Genomic DNA, 22,500 nt, shown 5'->3' with positions numbered 1-22,500 from the left:
TTTAAAGAAAAATCAAATGAAATGGTCCACGAGACATTGATGTAAAGAAATTACTCAAACTTTAACTGATACCGTTGTATTTATCCAGTAAAGCAGCCGAGCATTTTGGCATTTTCGCAAGAAACTTTCATTTGTCGTAGTGAGATTGTGGCACTCCTTTGTGTGAATTCAAGCCAAGAAAGACGTTTCTCCAGTTAAAAAAATTCCAATTCCTTCCTTGGTAGTAATTAGCAAATTGATAATAAAACCTTTATGGTCAAATTCTATTTTAAGACTAAAAACCACCAACTGCGACCATTAAGTACGATTTCACGGTAGTTTCTAGGAATTTTCTGTTGTTAGAGTGCCATTGAAATTGTCCAAAATAACAACTTTTAAAAGAACTGGGCTTCCTATGAACAGCCACTGTGTCACAGTAAGAGCCTTAACGGCATGTTCATTGCGGAGTACGTGATTCTTACCAAAATCCCTCAGTCGGAACCTTCCGCCAGTTTTGCACAACAAAAACTGATATACAATATCGCACCCACAGCTACAAATTGGTTAAAAAAACAACAAATTTCGAAACAATAGTGGTCGTAGCACGAGGCAGGCTATGGGGTCACTTTAAACCAAAGGACAAAGAAACACAAACACACAAATAGCCCCTGATGGAGTCAGTGAATTCATGTATCTTGATGTCCTTGATCACAAGGCTTTGAACTCGAGTTCGACAAATTTCACATCTTGTTCAAACTGAACTAAAAGTGAACAAAACATACTTCGAAACAGAGGAGGAGTGTAATTTCCTCTAAACTATATTGCACAGATTTTAGAGGGTATAGAAGGCTAAGGTTACTTGAAACGATCTTTCATTTGCCCCTTCTCGCGCGGTGTGTACTACAAAGAGAAAAACAGAGCTCTTTTCTCAAAGTAGAGATTCTACTGAGCAACATGCCCAATAGTAAACGCGTGATTTTGAGGAAATAATTAATCAGAACTAACTTAATATTGAGTGAGGAAATTTTAATCTTGTGGACTTTTCCGTGGGAGCATAGTTAATAGAGGGAACGGGTTTGGAAGCTCGACAAACATCAAAGGAGCAAACAAAGATGCCAAGATTTAGGTTGGAAAGTCCACGACCGTGCACAAACTTTTGTTTTGCGCACACACACTATGCATGAATTACGTAACCAACACGTTTCTGTTGGTTAGTTCCTCAGTACGGAGTAAACAACTATTATGTTTTGTGCACGGTCAAGGCCAAAAAAGAGAACAAAAACCTACAACAAAGAAATTTGTCGCGTTTCATAACCATTGCCCTCAATTAACTATGGTGGGAGGCGTCTTGCATGCTATAATTATATAAAAGTAAGCTAAAAAAACACTCACAGTAAGAGTCCGCTGGGATTTTACGGAAATCAATCAGCTTAACGGAAATGAGTCAATAGGGAGATTAAGCATCGTGGTTAGAGCTAATAGTAGAGAAGAGATTCTTGATCGGCTTTCCTTAATAGAACAAACAAACACATGGCAATTGTGTTTGTTGCTTTCGGAGAATTTTTCACCTGTCCTGCCAACTAAAAACAGCAAACGAAACTTGCAGGATCAGCCCTTAACAACCGAGTATTGATATCATTTGTTGCTAACGTACGTGGTGCTTAAATTTCTTTAATTCTGCCCAGCGCTGTGTCAAACATCACAAGGTACTCAACGCCTTGAGCTTTTGGTTCTCACCAAAGGTAGTTTTGATCCACTGAGAGACTCCAAAGGGTAAAAAGCCACCGATTGCTCTAAGAAATAATTTAAATGGTGCGGTTTTTTTCTCTTGCCACGCCTAGCGACATGTGGCACCCAATAGGAGAGGCGGTTCACCATAGAAACCTGGAGTGAATTTCAATATCAGCTGAAATTTTAAATGAAAAAATTTTATATGACTCTAATATTATTAAATTTCCTGTTTGAATACCCGGAAACCGAGGAATCCTTAACATCACGTCATTCCCTGCCTCTAAAACGCTAAAGTGAAACTAGGGACGAAATACAAAAACTTATACCGCTGCTTTTAAAAACAGGTTCCTCCATACATGTAGCCTGCGTAGCAAGCGTTCTTGTGCGTTTTTAGGGAAAGGAAAACCCAGAAATCTATGGAGATCCCATTTTTCGCGCGGCCAAAACTCGTTCGCTCGCCGATCTCCATAGATTTCTGGGATTTCCTTTCCCTAAAAACGCACAGGAACGCTTGCTACGCAGGCTACCATACATGTCGCTTGTTCTTGAAAACATTGTTGATAAATATAGCTTTGTCGCTTCAAATTGAACAGATTGCATTTTCTTTCCTGTAAAATCGAGTCTTGTAAATACCAAGGATAATTCAATAGTTGATAAGTTTCCCGTGATAGAACTACCGTCAATTGTTGGCTCCTTTGTGTTTCTCTTTCCGTGTCATGCGCCTTTTTCAAGCGACCTCTCACATTCTCGCAAATGTACTGTTATCAGCGAGCGTCGGGAGATGATACCCTGAGAAAGAGCCGTAGTACGCTGTGGGAGCACGTCCGAGGCCCTCAAACACTCACCCAGCAATTTATGCAGGCGTCGAAACATTTTGTTTCAGTTCAAGTGTCTTCCTCTGCATCGTCATCGTCATCGTAGTGTCTTCTTCTTTGATTACATAACACAATATCACAATATTGCCACTCGGGCCTTTTCAATGTCGTGTAGCACCAAGGCCGTGCGCGTTTCCCACGAGGATTTCGACAATAATTGTGTTTTCCTAGCCCCACTCTTCCAGGGTGACGCAATTTTCCTTCCTCGTGATCATGGGGCCACCTTTCATTCCATGGTTGACAGGTTACACCCGTTTCTGTATAATTTAATGTTCCTCTATAATCTCGCCCGTCTCCAGACGAACTGTTGAAACAAGTTTCTGTAAAAGATGGTACACGACAAAATATTTTTTAGTTGTGTTGACGTACGACCAAATCAACACTGCAATAATTGTCTTAACCCCATTCGCAAACAACAGCATGAAGCACGTAACATTTCTTAGTTAAACGAGAAAGTTGTTATGCCAAAAACTTACTTTACCTTCATGCACCAAATAAGCTTATTTCGTCTTTAGGTACAAAAAGAATGCAACAATACATCGTATTTACATAACTGACAGAAATTTCGTAACAAATAAAAACATTGACGGTAAAATTGAGGGTTCAAGGTGTCTTATATTACCGTGTGCTAAGGATCACAGCTGGAGTAAGGGATGAAAATGCAATGTGGATGAAAAAAAGACCAACTGACGATGCAAACTTACGGCTCAATTAATGAACTTATATTTTGGTGTAACCATTATTTGTTTGTTGTATGATGGCACTTCGAACGGCCAGCGCTGGTAAAATCAGTGCTCATGCAGTTATGATCAAAATTCCTTTCTCATAAAATTTTGTGATCATTTAAACGTGTGCAGAATTTAATTGAATTGTAAATAATTTTTATGACTGCAGGTCTAGAGCAAGACATGTATCGGCATGTTCCTGACGATTGCATTCAAAAATGCCAAAACATGTCTTAAATACTGAAAAGTGGTGTGTCATTACTATTATTATTTCTTTCAATTTTATTATAAGCCTCCCCCGCTTTCTACCAAAGGAAAGTATCATGGTGTCGAATTCAACTTACTTGATTCCTCGGAAGGGATTTTATTGCAGTTGTACATAGCATTTACTTGTGCTATATCGATCCAGGACAGTCCATTTCGTTGACCAATCTCAGCACCAATTCTTCGCCCTCTCTTCCGAATTTTTATGGTGGCTTTGCCGTTTTTGCTGAAGAACTTCGTACCGTAATGCATGATAGAGAAGTAGTCATACTCGTAGTTCATAGAATCCATAACTTTTCTTGGCATCTTATCTAAATTAAAGAGAATTAATTAACCATGGACGTTACCGTTACATCCTCGAGGGTGCTATTGTCTCTTGAGAGTTTTAATTTTAAATTTCATCCGTTTAAAACCATTTGGAACCCTTTTAGCAGAGTCCTTCTCGTTCTTCCTCGAAAATTAAAAACCAAGAAGATAATTTTTTTATTTTTCTCAATTTTCCCACGCAATAGAAAACTGAGACATTAAACCTAAAAAACACATCAAGTCCCCTACTTTTCCTTGCAGGTTATCATAATATCTCTATAATAATCGTCTCAGCTGGACACTGCGGCAACGAAACATATCTTCACCTTTAGGAGTAGCGTGTGAAGAGAATCAGTGTCATTTTCTCAAGATTGTCAAAAAAGGTTAAAGAAGGAAAGATCTCATAAATGAATAAAATCCACCATATAAACCAGGAGTTAAAATATTTGACGAATTATGAGATGAGATCTCATTGCATGGTCTTGTATGATTTTTTTTCCTTTTTCACGATTCTTAACAATCATTACGTTTTATCATACACACAGAATGGACGTTAATCAATCACAGGAAAGTTAAAGAATAGGGGCTTCTTACTAAATTGGTCCATAGCATTGGTTTGAATGTTTTCTTTTTGAATGCGAATGTATTGATCACGATCTTGTCTGCTTTGTTCGTGCCAAAATCCCACGGCATGACCAATCTCATGAATAATGGTGCCCATATATTCACAGCCAGGACCAATTGACACCTTCTGTTCCCCTCCTGCTCGGCCGACGTACGACCAACATCTGAAAAGCAAATAAACTGGTTAAATATTAAGAAACGACACGAGTATACCAAGGGGAAAAGATCCGATTGCCACCAACAGGAGCCGAGATTTATACTTCGGAAAAGGCACTAATGAGCCACAAGGGACTTGTAGGAAGAAACAATTTGTGATCAACTAGGTTAGGTGACAATCTCGTCCCCTGACACTCCTTGGTCTAAAAATTCGTAATGGCGACATACTCGCAGCCACTCGCAGTGAGATTTAATGAGGAAATGTTTAGCCCTGTGAACAATGAATGAAACCAGCTGAAAAGATCAACATAACTGGCATGCCTTAATTGACTGATCTTTCGCTTTAAAATCAACTCGACATTTTTAAATATCGTGTTGATTTTAAAACCTTAAACGTTTTCAAGCCTTGTACAATAGGTGGTTTGCACCCAATGTCTAGAGGGACAGATAACAATGCAGCATTGTAGTGGTAATGAGACTTTTGGGCTATGATTTTCCCTTAACTCACAATCTACACACACAATGTTCCCCCGGCTACCAGCTAATTAGTGAATGTTATAGTTAGTGAAGAGAAACCCTTTCTTGTAAGGTGAATGAGCGTTTCTTTTTGTTCACCAACATGACATCGATCACGTAATGTCAATACAACCTATATACACGCGTGTCTAATGGAGGCAGTAGCCATATAGTACTATCTAACCCATCTGTGTTAGTCCTACTAAAGGAAGTGAGCCAACAGAAGAACGGAGAGGAACTCTGAACAGGTTCGGAATCATTGAATCCACGATTCATTTTCGTTCTCCACTGTTTCTCTACCGACTGGGCTATTACATCAGACGGCCTCGTGTATCTAAGATGTCATTTCACGGCAATGAACAAGGTGAACTCTCGGATGGATTACATGAAGATAGAAGTTAAAATTACAATCTAGGAGATGTCTCAATGTTGTACCCTATTCCAATATCCCGAGGTTAAGATACTTTGTGTATTGTATTTACACTCTGTTATAATGTAGCATTCACATTGTGCTTCTCGTTACTTGCACACTTTCATTGTAGTGAAATGACATCTCGAATAAGTACCCACGCCTTGCCGTCATCTGGCCATGAAGCTCAGTCGGTAGAGCAACGTTGTTCTAGACCGGAGATCTTGGTTTGGATTCCCACCTCGGTCAGAGTTTTTCTGTCCTTATGTAGGCTCAGTCCCATTATCAAAGCCACCACGTGGATGGATTTCACGGGATAAAAGATACCACTTAGCAATAATACACGACCAACTGAACGACTGAATAAATATACCCCTTCTTGTTACTTCCTATTCCAGGCATAGCTAACCCAGCGTTGTTATCATCAGAAAACTTGAGCACACGATAAATTAAATCACATCTTTGCGGAACTGAAAAGGATTTTCATTCCTATTTCTATTCCTATTCGTATTTTCCTTCCTTCCTTCCTTCCTAGACTGAATGACAACACGAAAGTTCTGCTTGGTACCGAGAATAAGAATAATGCAATCCAGGACACACTGAAAAATTGGATCATCGACGGCCGGGATTCCTTTTTTATCCATAACGTCCAGTGAGAGACAATGGGTTGTGCGAGGAGTTGAGGTTTTTAATTTCAAGTTTAACATTTCTTCCCTGCCTTCAGAGGCTGTTTTGACCCTATTTTAAACAATCATCCCCCATTATTTTCTTTCGGTTTATACTGAAATCCTCGTTATCGTAGTTGAGGTTTGTCTTAACTCGAAGAAAATGTCATTGTATTATGATGTCTTACGATGTACCGTATTTGGCCCAAGAAGATGAAAAGGAAACAGATGAGGAATCATAATCACATTCAAGTTAATACAAATAATAATAATAATAATAATAATAATAATAATAATAATAATCTGTATCCAATGTGACCATGTTATTGAAGATAGAAGGCCTGACTTGGTAATCATCAATAAAGAAGAGAAGAACTGCTATATTGTTGACATCGCCATCCCCGGAGATTCAAGACTCAGTGAAAAAGAGGATGAAAAGGTTGAAAAACCCAAAGACCTGAAGAGAGAGACGCCCTAAGTGGAGTAACAAGAAAGTTAGGTGACTTGCTTGGGAAACTTGGCATCACACTCCAAACAGCATTCCTACAAAAGACTGCACTATTAGGAACAGCAAGGATTCTGAGAAAGGTGCTTGGTACATAATTTAAGGAGAAGAGATCGTATGGGTCGGAACCCTTGGTCAAAGGTTATGACCCGTTTCCTCAGTTTTTTTATATCGGCAAAGATCAGCCTGAGAAGGTGAAAATAATAATAATAATGATAAACCAAACCAAAACCAAAGCAATTACTTTGGCCAATCAAAAAGGACGGAGACAATCCAGTAATCCAATCAAAACTCAAAGTAATTACACGTAGCCGACACAAAGAGCGGGAAAATGGGCACGCGCGAGCCACGATTGGTTTTGGTTTCACTTCTGATTGGTTGAAAAAGTGGCGCGAGAACTTTGAACCAATCACTGAGTGGAGTAATCATAAACCAAAGTAATTCGCTAATTACTTTCGACACTCAATTGAAAACCGCTCTAACAATAATAATAATAATAATAAACATCGCTGCGAAAAATGTCGTTCACCGTCGGTGCTCTGGCTCAAGCCGTTTTCCGATAACATATTTTTTAAACCAAGTAATAAACTCTCTGAAGCCTGCCGTGGAAGAAAAATTACCGGCGACAGTATTTTTATTCACAGAGTACCGTCCTTTTTTACTCCTCGCGAAAATGGATCGTCATTTTAGTAATGCCTCAAGGCTTCTACACGGTTTATGGAATAGCAGAGAACCGCCTGATGACCATGAAGAGCTCTGCAGCTGTAACAACCAAAGTGACATTTGTGCTTGCTAAACTGATCTAATGATCTGTTGTTCATTGAGGACGTTGAATTAGTGGATCCACTGTTATTCACTGTTATACTGACCGACAATAAAGTTAGCTTTATTGAAGAGCGCTTTTGATAGCGGTTTTTTCGCAAGTAAACAAGGCTGGCTGCTCATAGATTTTTCAGCGTCCTTTTTTTTTATCGACTTCACTTGTTTACGAACTACTTCGCAAACGCTACTCCTTGTTTGACAGTGTCGTGCTGTCCGCTGTCATTTGAGGCCACAATACTAGAGAGGCCAGGTGGTTCAGTTTTTTTTTTTCTATGCTAGCGTCATAATAGTGTGATTTTTAACTAAACACAAACAACTGGCTACATCAAATAATAAGAATGTTATTTCCTAAGATAATCCTTGAAGCTTTAGGCCTTAGGTAAGGCAGATAAATGGGTAAAATCAATTAGACTGCCAATATGTCCGAGCATATGTCGAGAAGCTTTTGACCAAGGCTAAACAAGGCGGCACCTGCTCATTTGAGTATATGTCGAAAACTATCTCACGTAATCATTAAATCAATACCGAGGGTAGTTTCAAAACACTGCGTCCAAACGCCATTGTGCTTCAGCAACGATGACTGCTTGCGGACATTTCTTTCGAATCATTTCACAATTTTTCTAACTTTTACGGTGTCAATTTTTCCAAGAACTAAAACTGGTTTGAACACCGTCAGGGTGAATGTAAGTCACCATCAAAGAGTGAAAAGAGAAAAAAAAAATGCGGGTAGCTCCTAATATGTGCCGCCCGTTGTCTGTATTCCTTATGATGTTGATATCTCGTTGATTTCTGTTGTTTCGCAAAGGACGCGATGAAATTTTCGAAACTGTAAAACGCATGTGCTGGGTGCAGGGGTATTGTTTAGTCATTCATTGTTTTGCAGCATTCTCAATCATGCTGCCGGACGGTCTTTGTGGCAGCTACTTAATTTATCACTTTCAAGAAAATATAAGAACCTTCAGTTGTCAACAATGACTTTTCGCCGAAATGAATTTCCTGGTCGATTTTGGGCTTCGAGCAGGATTAATTCAGTGAAATAAAAGGATACATGTAAGTGTTTTGGCCGAGTATGAGAATATTTGGGTTGTTGTTTATCACTTAATTTATGTCACTTGTTGAAGCAAGTCTTGGTTTATGAGGTTAACAAAGCACATCGTGGTTACTGCTTGATATGGGTAAAACACTCATACATTTTTAAGCACTTCTAAAACTGCAGTCGTCATGAATTAAGCTCAAGAATTCTACTTTTTCAAGTCATATTGTACAACGACTAAGTTACAATCAAAATGTTTTCCACACGCAGTTAACCATCAATTGTGCGAGGAAACTAGTTTCTCGACAAAGGAAATAATTGACGAAAGCTGGTGCCAGTCCATACTGAAATGTGACAATCACACGTTGAGGCCGCCAGACATGTGTCCACCACAAACGTATTTCAAGATCAACGATTGGTTCCGTTTAGCTGGTAAGGAAGTTGGAAACCAAATTGTTTGCCAAGCAATGACATGGCTAGTAAGATGTTCATTCAAGAGGTTGAATGTTTTTACAATCCACGGTCGGCATTTTGGAGGTACATAAAAAGAAGTTTTATGGTTTTATTGGTGGAAGAACGCGGAAGAAAAAGGAAATTGGTAGCATTTTATGGTCATGCAAGAGCCGACGGCGACCGAAAACGATTGTGATGGCACCCGAGCGGCTAATACACAGAATTCCATTTCTTAGAAAATTGCTTTCATTCCGTGCTCATTGTTAATAACCGTGGCATATGGTTTGCAGTCTGTCACCGAAATGTTGATCAGTAAGGCTTTATCATAACGTTTTTACTAAAAAACAACCTCATCTTCAGAACACCATAAGCTCCACTGAGCAAGCAGTAAACAACCTTGCCAATAGGACTTAAGCAGGTAGTTATATTCTTCAAAACGAACGGAAACCTATTACATTTCTTTGGTCGGCAGTAACGAGGTAATTTTCAGTCTCGATAAAAACTTTCATTATTATTGACATTTGTAAACAATAGAAAAACTGTCAAATGTTTATTTGTAGTTAATTCCACAGCCTTTCAGCAAATCACGGTCGTCCGCCATTCAAATTAGGTTTTATCGCCTCGCCAATTAATCAAACCAATTCTTTAGTTTGCTGTCGCTTGTGATGTTGAGCCATTGTAAGGTTCTATTCATGTTTTCTTTGTTCTGTTTGCTTTGAAAGAGAGAAGCAAAACTAAAATAACACTCTAATCAATACTTTTCCGGTGCATGCATCAGTTTGCCAGTTACCGTGCTTATTGCTAACCGCATTTGAATGACTTAATTAACCATAAAAATGTCAACGAATTTCCGGCCTCTCTCCGTTCTCCTCTTGTCATTAAGAAGAAGCGTTAATGACTTCACAAATTAGAGTGCTAAGACCATTGAAAAAGAAATTTTTTGCTTTTTGTGTGATCCGCTACTTGATAATCTGTTTTGTGAGTGGGTCGGTGCGTTGACAAACTTTCAAAGACAACTTAAACAAAACAAGTTCAATGTTGCTAAAATCGTTTTACCGAACTCTCGTCTCTCAAGGTAGCCCTCCATTCTATATATTGGTAACGCATAGCTCCTTGCGTATGAGAGTGTTTTACGAATCTGAAAGCAGCCGAAAAATCATGAATATTTCAGTCAAAGTAAGATGCACTAATAATCCTTACCCAAGTTCGTCAACAAACCGAATGTAATCTACATCCCCGTCTCTCTTATGCCGGAAATTTAGACACGTTTTCCTCTTCCAGTGTCTCAAGGCTTTCCTTATTTCCTTCTTGGTTTTTGTAGCTGCAATGAACCAAGGAATAACAAAAAGTTACAACGTTTTGTATAGGAAAGTTTTGTATCGTAATTAAATTAAAATTGACGGCAATGAATGCATTGTTGATAGAAAAGAACACAGCATCAATTACAGTTCGCCTTGGCTCCGCCTTCATGCATACACACACTCCATGAATTGGGAAACTGTGTGCAATGTCCTGGGCTTAGCAGTCATCTCCATCGACTCTTTAGGGCTTAAAATATTCATTGTCAGCACAAACCTCATTGAACATTAAGCAACACAATGACATGGCATTGTTTAAACTCTAACCCCCTCTTCTTCGACATCCTAATGACTGCATTACGTCGGATGATAATTGCTCAAGCCACATATATCCACTACACATATTTACAAAGAAATGTCTTCCGAATCTCTCGAATCTCAAAATGAGAACACTTTGAGGCTTATTTCTGGACTAAAGGCATTGCTTCTGTCCTTGAGAAATTTGGCTTCAGTAAGATGAAGAGTTTGAAGGCAACAAGTTTAACCACAACTTTTATGAATCGAAAAAGCTCGCAGCTCGGGTAACACATTCCCATAAGTCTTTTGTACATAAATTGTCGCGTGGGTCGATGTAGTGCAGTCAAGTCTTGGAGTGTAGTAAAATATAGCTTCAATTCCCACCCCATTCGCTTCAGGGCTTGAGGTTTATTTGCCAGGTGAACTAAAACGATTCCTTAGAACTAAAATCCTGGTAACATGGCAAATTGTCTTCAGGCTTTGCCACAGTTTAGTCAGATCGTTGTTTCGGTCCAAACCATCGCGCTGGTGAACATTTTCCTCCTGCCCAAAATCTCCAGGTCTGGGGAAGTTTTAGCAATGGTTCTACAGCTCATTGCCTCCTGAAAGGTGAATCAGATCAGCTTACCTAAGTCTCTGTCGACAACATAAGGAATCTCGCCATTGGGCCATCGAGATGTCGCTAATTTCTTTACTGCCCTCGTTATTCGGGCACGACCTCCTCGTATGAGAAGGCGTGTTCTCAAGTCTAAGACGATGTCTCCTTGGAAAAGCGCCCCGCCATCAAACGACACTTCACCTAAAAAAGATGTCCATTGGATACAGGTTACGAATTAATTAATCTGAAGGGAAAGCCCAGATTACAACTGATACGGTTCGCGCTCTTTTTTTTTTTTTTTTACAGCCGTCGAGTTGTTCGCGCAAGTCGCATCGTAGTCTTGACACGGTCTGCGAGCGATTTACTATTGCGATTAATGATAGTTGGCGACAAGCGGCAAATCAAAGGGTCTATTGCAAAGCACTGAGATATAAACACACTGCCTGAATAGACGACACCGAAGCGGTGCACACCTTGATGGTTGATCAAGTCTTGGTTCACTTCCCATGGCTCCGGTGCCTCAGACTTGCTAAAGATATTTGTCTCGTCCTCGGAGCAATCTTTGAGGGTGCCAGAGGTTTTCTTTTCATCTTCACGGAGGACAGGAAAGGCAGAAAGATATACAACATGCACGAAAATAAAACCAAGCCCGATTCGCTGAACCAACATGGCTCCTACTCGTCTCGTTAGCATATGTTACGCGTTCAAATCAATGAGAAAGGTTTGCGCCGTTTTTAAGTTGTCATTTGCGTAGTGGCGTCACAGGCGTTCCATTTAAATAGCCTCTATATGAGAATCGGATGATGTGGGCGGTATTACTTGCAAATAATTTTAACACCGATGTCAGTCATTTCAAGCTGAGACTTACAAACAACCTAATTTGACAGTCAATTACACTTTACACTCTGCTCTGCTGGTGTTGCCCAGTGATGGTTGGGATTCGTGCAGAAATTTCGGACGCTGCGCTCCGCGTTGCTCCAGATTCCTTCACGGATGTCTAATTTGGGAAAGTAGATCCGGAAACGTGGAAGTGAGGCCTTGAGCTTCAAAAGATTTTTGGCATGCGATGGAGGTGATTTAACTAATTTCCTTGTGGGATTATGAACTGAAAGCCGATAACGTCCCGCGGTGCTAAACATTGGCCGGGGAAGCTATTATTACTTCGCAATACCACCGCGTGAAGGTTTTGTTTTCAGTTCGCACGGTTCGTTCTCATGTAAGAGCAGAGTGCTTTGGATGTGTTCACATTGGTTTTGCCTTTATCAGCAACGCAAGAACTTGAGCACAACCACAAATGGATGTTCTAGTTGAGTTGAGACTGGACAATTTTCGATTCAAAACGCAATCAAAGCAGCCCATCGACTGCCTCAAGGGCTGAACGAAACCCCAATTTGAGATAACTGGTGAAGCGTTTGCTGTGACTAACAGAGTGTGGCGAATAAGTGAGTGCAGTACTGCTGACACAATAACAGTAATTTTAAGATGACCCCGGTGTTTATACACCGTAGTGACAGTTGTATTTCTAATAAAGCACGCAAACCAATGGGAATTGTCAACACCGATTAAACTGTATCTGTGGTTGTATCTCTCGATGGTCCAACCAATTTGCCGTACTTTTGCCGGTTAAATTCGCGAAAGAAGCTTGAATTCTGCGCAGCAAATGAAAGAAGAAGATAACGTGATGACTCACACGTGGTTTGTAATGCCAATTTTTTCACGCTGTTAACTTCTGCCGGCAACAGACCCCCGTGTTACTTGACTTGGCAGTGTACGACCTTAAAACAACATCTGACTGCTGTTCAGGTTCACTCCACATTAAGAATACATTTACAGTTATGTAGTAACTTATTTTCCGAGTTTTTGGGTTGAACCAATTTACTTTTACGACTCAGATAAGTCTGATTTGCATTATTATTACACAGGAATGCGGTTACTTGCTCTAAGCTTTGTTGACCTGTTCTTATCTGCCCGGAATGGTGAGGTGCGAAATATTTTCTTGTCACTATTCTTATGTAGTCGACCGTGATTTTTAGCTTCAAAAGACATGCGTTTCTTAATAAGAAGGGTAAGATGGCCCGTCTGTTTTGTTTATCAACTAATGATTAATAGGGAAATATAAGTGGTTTCGTTGTGTGGTCTTCAAGGTCGCCAACTGATTGACTTAAGTGTGTGATAAATTGCTTAATTGAAGTCTCGCTAATGGAGCTGTAATTGTTCTTTTCAGTCCCTAACTTGTTCCACTTTGTTAAAACTATTATCATTAACCTTCTGTTCGAGTTTAAGAGATGAAACGTTACTACAGAGTTTACGATGGACAGAATTTTGGTTCAGTTAGGTTAGAAAACAAATAAATGAAGGCATATGGTGGTTTTTCATGAATCATTTACGAGTTCCACACCCCTCTGTTGGAGAAGGAATTTCACTAAATTAAGGCTGGTCACGGAAGTTTAAAATCCTTTGACCTAAAACGTGGCTAGCTTTTTCATACTCAGCTTAAGTTTTTAGAAAAATGTAATAGAGTGCTTCCTATTTATAGGTTAACGAGTGGTCTGTCGAATATCTCAAAAACAGACTTCCAAAGGAAGGGCAGAGGTATTCTTAGGAATTTGCGACATTTCGAGCATTTGTCAATTGTTTTCCAAAGAGCATTCTTTGTAAGAGTTACCATCAACCAACTCAATAATTAAAGTATTGAAATAGATTCCACCAGCGTTGTAGGAATTAAGCGGTTAATATCAAAGGTTCGACAGAGAAACGTAGCCTATCTATAGCCGGTTAATGAGCTAAGGATTTCGACAACAGATCAGTCTTTGAGAGTAAGCCACCTCTCTTTGAGCTCAGCTTCGCAACGATAAACCTCTTGTCATAACAAATGGAAAAAAGTCTAGATGGATGTCAAAAAGGGTATAGTTTCGGTGAATTAGCTGGAAAAGCGACTGGTGGGGATTTCTATTGTGACGCATGTATTGACTTGATGTCACCATGAAAGCTAGGCTCTTGTTTGACTTTGCTACGTGAGTTTGTATTTGGTTGAATATTTGTGGTACCTTTTGACAAATTCCGTATCGCTTCTAACTGAGCTTGCTGTTGTCGGTAATGGAAAAGCACTATTTGTCAGTGGAGCGATAAAGCCAGAAAACCGTCCAGCTTTATTCTGAACATTAGCTTATTGATGCTGATAAAGGATCCACTGAAACTCATCATGCAGAAAAACCGTTCCTTACTGGTCAAGGAAAAATCCCTTCAGTCTTATCTTTGTTAACAAAACTTTTGATAGACAAGTTTTCTTACGAAAGATTAAGGCTTTTCTTAGCGCTCATCTTAACGTTTTTTATTGTTTTTTTTTTTACAACGGTCCGTATGACCAGATGGTTCAGTGCATGTATTGCAGGACCACGGCACAAAACCAACACAACCGTGATTAATTAAATTCTGATAATTGTTTTGTTGTCAGGATTCCAGGTTTCAGCTTCGTGGCATAAACATCAGGCTGGAAGGTTCTAGAAATCGAGTCTATTCAGTTTCCTATTGATGAAAAGATCACTAACTTCTCTGTTTGATATGATAAGTTATTCAGGTATCTGCTGTCGTCAAAACAGAGTCAAGATGGTGACGAGAAAGCTGCGTTGGCTTTCCAGTGTATTACACGTATGTCATCAGCATCATAAAGGGTCCTGATCTTTCGCCCCTTCGTAACCAGAACGAGAGGTTTCGAAAGTGTATTCTTGGAACTTTAGGAGCTGAGGAGATTCGATTTAATCATAGTTAGTATGATTTAATTTGAAACTGTGGAGTCAGTGCGAAGGATTCTCCAGAAAACCACTCCTTACTAGCCTTCAATTAAATCTCCCTTTACGCATTTCTGTAGTCCTTCAATGAAAAGCCTTGCATGGTTGCGAGTTGTAAACTTTTAAACTTGTTTCTTCATTTGTGGCATCTGAAAAAGAAGAGGAACCAAAGTGATTGTCTAAATATACTATTCAATGACTTCGCCTTGACGTGATCAAGTTAGCCTTGTCACTGTTCCTCGTCACTTTGCCTAATTTTTATAACGCTTGAAGACAGGATTCGCTTACAATCTAATCAGTGAAGCCTCTTCGTCAGTGTCCGACGTTTAATCAGATACCGGTGGCATAAGATGATCAGAGTGTTATCGCTTTATCCGCCTAAAATGTTTGAGATTTTTTTCTTGTAGCAGTGACTTCAGAGTGCAATCATCTTAACGCATTAAAAGCTACTGGAAAGTCAACGAAAATCTGCTTGCTTTGAGCGTTTTACTAAACAAGCCAATTTTTCTTTGGATGTGTATTCTACATTTCTTGTCATTTTTGCAATGATTTGCAAGAGATGTCATAACTCACTAATCTCGTTTCACTGGCCCGGTTTTTTAAGGCAAATTATATGACGTGTTTTGTGAACAGGTTCAGCGTTAACTGAACGGTTTCGTGACGTCTAATGGTGTTACTCATACGGCCAGGAGATCAGTAGTCAAATTTTCTAAGCTTTGATCTGCATTTCTGTTTAATTAATGCTCAAAACAGAACCAACCAAAGGGTAACCTTTTTCTGTTTGTTTATTTTTGTGAAGATTTTTGTCATTGATCGAGGCCCCTTGGGCATTACGTAACATCCTCTTGGTTAAAGTAATTTTCCAGTATTCATCTGATATAACGGTTTCCACTCAACGTTGGCTTTGTTTATTCACATTCTTCATTTCCGTCAACTTTATACATTCCTTTACGGTAATCCGTACGTATCCCTGAAGGATATTGCTTTATATTAAGGAAAAGCTATATTGATCCATGATATATTTATGGCGAGACCACAAACCTTGCCTGATGAACTCAATTTATGGCGTCTCTCTTCCTGGTACTGATCTGCCTCTATTCAAAGCTTAAAACAAACCAAGATGTATATAAAGTTATTTGATAAAATCTAGAGCGTGCGATTAAGTTCCATGTTTGTTTTGCGGTCTTTTCCTGTGACAAGAAAGGACAATTGGTTATGATTGTCTTTAGTCGGCAAGCCTGAAAATATGCTTGGAACGCGCTGAATATTTAAAATCTGCATTTCACCTTATGCGGCTAGTTTTTACAAAACTAAGTAATCTTTTTTTCATTTCGGTTACTTTGACGCCGAGGCAGTAACTTCTCACTTTTCATGTTGCAGTGTTATAAGTAGGAAAGGTTTGTCGTGTGATCAAACACTCAGGATCATTGTCCCCACGTACCTCTCAGTTGGAGGACTCATTCTTTGTAAAAAAATAAATTTGCAATGACTTCAATTTGTCACTATAAGCTTTTTCCGGAAAATATATGTCTTAATTTACTTTAGTTTTTCAAGTCAGACCACTTCGGTAGTAATTTCCTGTTTGTTTTCATCGATGAGGCTCGGTTCGGTTTTGGGCGCGGGCGGTGTTGCGAAATATACTCTAGTCAAAACAATTACGCTTGTCCGTTCAATTGTCCTCGAGTTCTATAGATAACTGCATAAGTCCGCGAAAAATTTGATGTCCCACGTATAATCTCAGGAACTTAGTAACATCCGGTTTATTATTTTTTTTTTTTGCAACTCGGCACTGCATGAAAACTGCGACAGAATTTGCTTTACGCGTCTTATTCGTTCTTAATTTCCTAAATTTGTTTAGACTCTTCAAGTCCTTTAAAAAACCATTCCCTCCAGTTGTCCGCGTTTTTACATTCGTTTTATCATTTTCAAGGAACTAAATACCTCAACGTCAGTTATCAACTATTTTCCTATGAGGAGAAGGAGGAGGAGAACATGTATGTGAGAGAAGAAAAACGACGATCGAGAAGACCCTAGAAGAGTCTTTCCCGATGGGTGCGAGCGGGTTTTTGCGTTTGAGGCCGAAGGCATTAAATCGTGTCAGTTCCGCAGGATGTCCCACGATCCCACAATGATGCCATGTGATTTTCCCAGCGTTTGGACGCTATCTTGATCGTCTTGTTTTGGCTCAAATTAAATAACCTCGACCAGGGCTTGCCCCAAGGGAAGTCAAGTCCTGTTGGACGGGGCTAAAAACTGCCGGGATGGGTCATGACTGTCCGGCTGTACATGTTGGCCGGGGGTTCATACTGTTTGGCTATCCAGCGAGAAAGGCCAATCCTGTCCCACAAAAATTTGGTTTTATCAACGGAGTTGATAATGTAAATTGGCCACCGTACAGAGATTCTAAAAGCTGACGTTTCGAGCGTTAGCCCTTCGTCAGAGCGAATGGCGACGGGCTAACGCTCGAAACGTCTGCTTTTAGAATCTCTGTACGGTGGCCAATTTACTTTATCAACTCCGTTGATAAAACGAAATTTTTGTATACTACTTCCCCACCGACGCAGCACCACAGTTTCTTTAGAAACTACCCCCTTCATTCATGTCCCACAAGACTGATATATTCGTTACAACACATGTATTCCGTAATCGTTTTTAATAAAATTATTAGCAACAAGAAAACCGTGACAGTCAAAATACTTAAAGTGCGATACCTTCGTTACCGAATAAATACTGGAAAAGAGTACAAAACGATTCTCCCCTAAATATGCATGCGCAACTACTTTCAAATGCTTCGTGGATGACAAAACCGGAATTGAACGCACCTCGCTACTCTTGACCCACTACTCCTGACACAGATAAGTTGGTGAATCATGGCTCCCTTTCGTTTGTAACCCGCAAATATATGCATTGATTTCAATGCCTAAGGAATCCCCCCTCCTCCTCCTCCTCCCCCCCGTTACGGGAAGATCTTAGCAAGGTTAACTGACGACGACGTCGAGGTCAGCGGTATGAAGCAAAAAAAATGGGTTAATGAGAAAAAAACAACGGCTTTGCGTACGTATACTTCACACCTGAGTCTCACGTTTTTCTACCATACTCTTCTAACAACGATGTGAAATGGCCAAATTTGATGTTACTTGGTGGATGATAGCACCTGCAGTTAATTTTTTTTTTCATATTCTCCTGTAAAGTTTCTCGTAAATCATACCATCCCACCGATAGTTGCCATGCAATTTACAACACGAACTGGATTTGGAGGAATTACGAAATGATCATGAAAATAGCACAGTTACTTTTTCAGATGATATTGTGTAGCCGTCTTGATCGTTCTTGCTAATTAATCTCTCGCCCTTTGTTGTTATGAGTGATGATAGCAGTGTCAGTGATTAAGTTAGTCAGCAAGACGCTGGCCACATGATAATAATTCGCTTGTCAAATATCCAACTTGTTACCAATTAAGATGAATGCCTTTAAATTAAGTCATAATAAGAGGTCCTGTTTGCATAAGCAGGCTAACCCTCAGCTTAGCCTGGCTGTGTTGATCGATCGGCATGGAACTGAGATCTGATGAAATTCTGGACATTTTTTTTTTACCTGATTCCTAGTGTTTCCTGTTTGTTTATGTAACTTTCATCTTGAATTGATTTATCTTACCCAGCGCTTGATGAATGTACATTCATTGAAAAGTGATATGGGAACTATGTAATGCTCGGGCTCAGAAGACAAATTGCTCCCTCCAAATTCCTAAATGCAAACATCATGTTTTGCCGACCTGGTTCCGTTATTTTACCTCTAGCAGAAACTTTAAAAACGGCACATGACATAGTTTCCATATAAAAACTGAAAATGAAGGAGATATGAACCCTTGAAATGTAGAGATACGAGGTTTGTCAGGACCTAGGATTCATCGGTTTTGACGGTTAAGAAGAAAAAAACTCCTTGCGGAATTTTCTAAAAAAGCATTTCCGTTGGAGTGACTGAATAACAATTTGCTTATCTACGCAAACGGCTTCCTTCCTTTATTTTCTTTAAGAGAAATGGCTGTCATTGTATGGCAACGTGCCCATACTGAACATTATCCTTCAGCTGGAGATAACAGATGGTTAACTGATTGTATTTGCAACTCAGTTCGGTTTTGATAAAGTTTGATGATCGAATTGGTCGCGGGAAGGAAACAATTTCTCTCAAAAAAAAAGAGAGAAAAAAAGAGAGAGAGAAAATCAGCATTATCACCATATCACGCTGAATGGACCCGCAGTTTATTTCATTGATGCTATTGTCAACTTATCTTTTACTTTACTTAACTTTACTTCAAGAATTTCACAGCACAGTAAAATGAGCAGATATAAAAGAAAATAACTAAAGCTAAAAGTGAAAGGCCGGGTGCTGAAGGTAGTCCAAAATTACAGGAAGATACTTGCCTTAAGAACTTATTGAGCTACCTGGGTTAAATAAAAGTAAATATAGTAAAGATCGGGTATATAAATAATATTCCTCGAAGGGGAGCAACAAATGCTTGTAATAGGGTGGAGAAGAAAGTCGTGTCTCAATTCACCAAACCTGTTGACTATGAAAGAGACTGAATTCGATGAAAAAAAATCAGGTACCTCTCTCAGTTTTGCCACGTGAGCTTCAAAGAGGCCGCAAAAGGTTGATTAAAAGTTACTTATTATCAGAGCGTTTCAGTGGGTGAATTATTGCGGTTCTGATCGATCCAACTTACATATTTCTAAGACAGCTGAATAGCTCCATTAAGAAAGAACGGTTTTAAGGACACCTCTGTGATGTGCGCATCCTACGGTGCTGAGCTGTTTTTTTTTGTGATCACACGCTGTTATCATTTCCTTCAATTTTGTTTGGTTTCGCTTGGGAGAGGTCTTTCGATCTTTCGAGTGACATCCTGGATATCCTGCGGCTCACGCATGCTGTTACCTTTAACCCAGTGCAACTTTAACCTTTGAGGCTTAACTGATAAACGCATCTAATACTTTGTTTGAGAACACACAGTTTCCTTTATCCACTTTATCCGCTCTGTTGATTGGCAGAGGTCCTGCCGTCCATGTTAATGTCGTCAAGCCTTAATGTCGCTAAATTTAGGCTCAAAGCTGCAAGCATACAGTTGGTGCTGTAGTAAAACCATAGCTTAGACTAAATATAAACTGAATAAGAAAAGGAGTATTTGTCCCATTATGTAGTTAAATACCCGAATGATAATGATTCAACGCCACGCATATTGTAACCGGCATAAATTTGTGCTTTTAACAGATGTGGTTTGCGGGCAATTTCAACCATACTAGACCATACTAAGGGTGCGTTCAATTGACCGAAAGTCAGGAATAGGAACACATGGAATGGAAGTAAGAAATCCTTCGTTTTTACGGAGATTCACATTAAAATTGTCAAACACCTGCTAAAATGCTATTTTAAACATATCTTTATTATCCTTGTTGCTTCAAAACGCCAGAAATACCGTTTTAACTCATCGCTCCGCGTATAGGGTCAATCGAACGCACGATTTTATATAGAACGACGGACTAGTTAGTGAAACCTTCAGTTGGGACTTCAAAAGCAAGAACAGTGACACGAGGTTTCAGTCATGTTAAATGATTTAGTGAGCGTGACCATCCATAATCTTTTGTTTTCGGTTCAGACTAAATTTTGTGTTTTGTGCAGGGTCGGGACCAAAACAGGGATCAGAACCTTCAAATAAAGAAACTTGTCGAGTTTCATAACAATCTAATGATATTAACTATGGTCTATGGCACAACTTGTCAACATACATCCACTTTGGATTTTCTCTTCTTCTGAGGTGCCAGCTCCCGTTTTTTTGTTGTCACACCTCAACCATTAGAGGGAGGAATCCAAGGTTACAAGATGAAGAAAAATAAAGAGAAAGTGTCGGGTAAACCGAAACGAGACCACGGGGCTTATTGAAATTACGGGGGGATTACGGGTTGCCTTAAAGCATTGGAGGGAATGTAGCTTCTCCTTCAACTTCAATACATGACTGGTAAACAGCAGGCTGCTGTCATTGAAGCACGAAAATTCTCTTCTTGCTCGATATACGAGTAGATGAAAGGCAAAAAATTAGCCAAAATCAAACGAGTTTCTTAATTTTGGCAAAACGCAAGTTTCGGACTGACTTTTGCCGTACATGTAAATCCGGCAATGCTAAACATCTTACTAATATAATGCAAGAAAGTCGAAAGAAGGTCGAAAGTCAGTTTTATTTAAAAATAAACATGATGTGACAGATAATTTTGCAGCAAATGATACAAGAAATGCTTTTATGTGCAGATTTTCCGGCAACGTATTTCCCAGGGGATCAGATTTTGCCCCTCCAAGGCCCTGTTGTTCCCCACATCCGGGATATGGTAACCCAGTGCTTGGCGACCAAATGACAACAAAATGGAGGGAAATTCAGCTGAGTTTGTCAAAAGGTGAAATATAAACAGCTGAAAATGGACGAAAGACATTGGTGGTTTGCCACCAAGCTGCAAGAAACATTTCATGTCGGTGCTTATGACAGCCCAACGATGCTGGAGGATTTTATGGCTGAACAGTCAACTCTTGATTACATCAATGACTTTTTGGCTCCTGAGGGCCATACAAAGTTGTTTTTCTACTGTCCGAAAGCCGACGCAAACAGTCTTGTACCTAGGAAGATGAGTGTCGCTAGCTCGTGTGCAAAGCTCAAGGAAGTTATGGACGGAGAGGCAATTTGCTTGTACTTTATCCGTTCTAATTTGGAGCGCGTTATCGACCCAACGTGTGTGGAGAAAGAGGTGTTTTGTGGTGAAATCAAGGAGAATCCTTTGGTGCAATTTAGCTCTTTACTTTCCGAGATATTCTCTCCAATTTTGCATGCACAGAAAGACTGGGGGCATTACTCAGAGGACGATGTTGCGCACTTTTTGAATCAGTTTGACAAATACACAAATACCTTGGCAGAGTATGCAAACGCCACCATCACTCCTCAACAAATTTTGAAGAAACCAGAGTCACAAGTCACGTCTGACTTTAAACAAAACAGAGCCGCTGCTGTCAATCCTTCCATACTACAGGAATACGAGAATTTAGTTTTGGACTGGATAAGCACTATCGAGAATTTTTTGACCGATGGATTGGAAGAGAGGTGCGTGTGTCATTGAAAAAAAAAATTACCCAACACAAGTGTTTTATCAAGTGAAGCTATGATCCTCGCAGTTATGAACGCAATTTTTGCGATGCCGGTGCAGGTCACGGGTTCAAACCCTGTTAAAGTCCTGAATTTTTCAGGCCTCTTTACGCAATTGCAAAAATTGCGTTCATAACTGCGAGGATCATAGCTTCACTTGATTTCATATCCGTAGTTCATATATGATCCATTTCATATATCATTTCATCGTACAAGTGTTTTAGAAACAAAGAAAACTTGTCCATTTTTTAATTTGTAAGCCTTGCCCAGTTTCTTCAA

At 39.6% G+C, this 22,500-nt stretch overlaps 2 protein-coding genes across 3 annotated transcripts in view; one reads left to right on the top strand and one right to left on the bottom strand.

Annotated features, from left to right (window-relative positions):
* LOC137996424 (zinc metalloproteinase nas-4-like) overlaps positions 1–16,194 on the bottom strand; it is a 16,848-nt gene extending 654 nt beyond the window's left edge. The window contains exons 1-7 of one of the 2 annotated variants that reach the window (XM_068841811.1): positions 16,086–16,194; positions 11,730–15,193; positions 11,287–11,457; positions 10,264–10,384; positions 4,475–4,668; positions 3,655–3,885; positions 1–2,905 (exon numbers count right to left, since the gene is read on the bottom strand). The exon at positions 1–2,905 is cut by the window's left edge and continues 654 nt beyond it. In XM_068841811.1, coding sequence (XP_068697912.1) covers positions 2,595–2,905; positions 3,655–3,885; positions 4,475–4,668; positions 10,264–10,384; positions 11,287–11,457; positions 11,730–11,949 — 1,248 coding nt within the window. In that variant the 5' untranslated portion in view covers positions 11,950–15,193; positions 16,086–16,194 and the 3' untranslated portion in view covers positions 1–2,594. Of the gene's footprint in view, positions 2,906–3,654; positions 3,886–4,474; positions 4,669–10,263; positions 10,385–11,286; positions 11,458–11,729; positions 15,578–16,085 lie in introns of those variants that run through there. The other variant, XM_068841810.1, reaches the window with a different exon arrangement.
* Positions 16,195–21,425: 5,231 nt separating this feature from the next.
* The window catches only part of LOC137996423 (dynein axonemal heavy chain 8-like), a 99,425-nt gene continuing 98,350 nt past the window's right edge, over positions 21,426–22,500 (top strand). The window contains exon 1 of the mRNA XM_068841809.1: positions 21,426–22,179. Coding sequence (XP_068697910.1) covers positions 21,506–22,179 — 674 coding nt within the window. The 5' untranslated portion in view covers positions 21,426–21,505. The remainder of the gene's footprint in view (positions 22,180–22,500) is intronic.

This window comes from Montipora foliosa, chromosome 3, assembly GCF_036669935.1.
Source record: "Montipora foliosa isolate CH-2021 chromosome 3, ASM3666993v2, whole genome shotgun sequence".
NCBI classification, from domain to species: domain Eukaryota; kingdom Metazoa; phylum Cnidaria; class Anthozoa; order Scleractinia; family Acroporidae; genus Montipora; species Montipora foliosa.
Note: the sequence above shows the minus strand (reverse complement) of the source record. Positions and strands in the feature narration are given on the sequence as shown.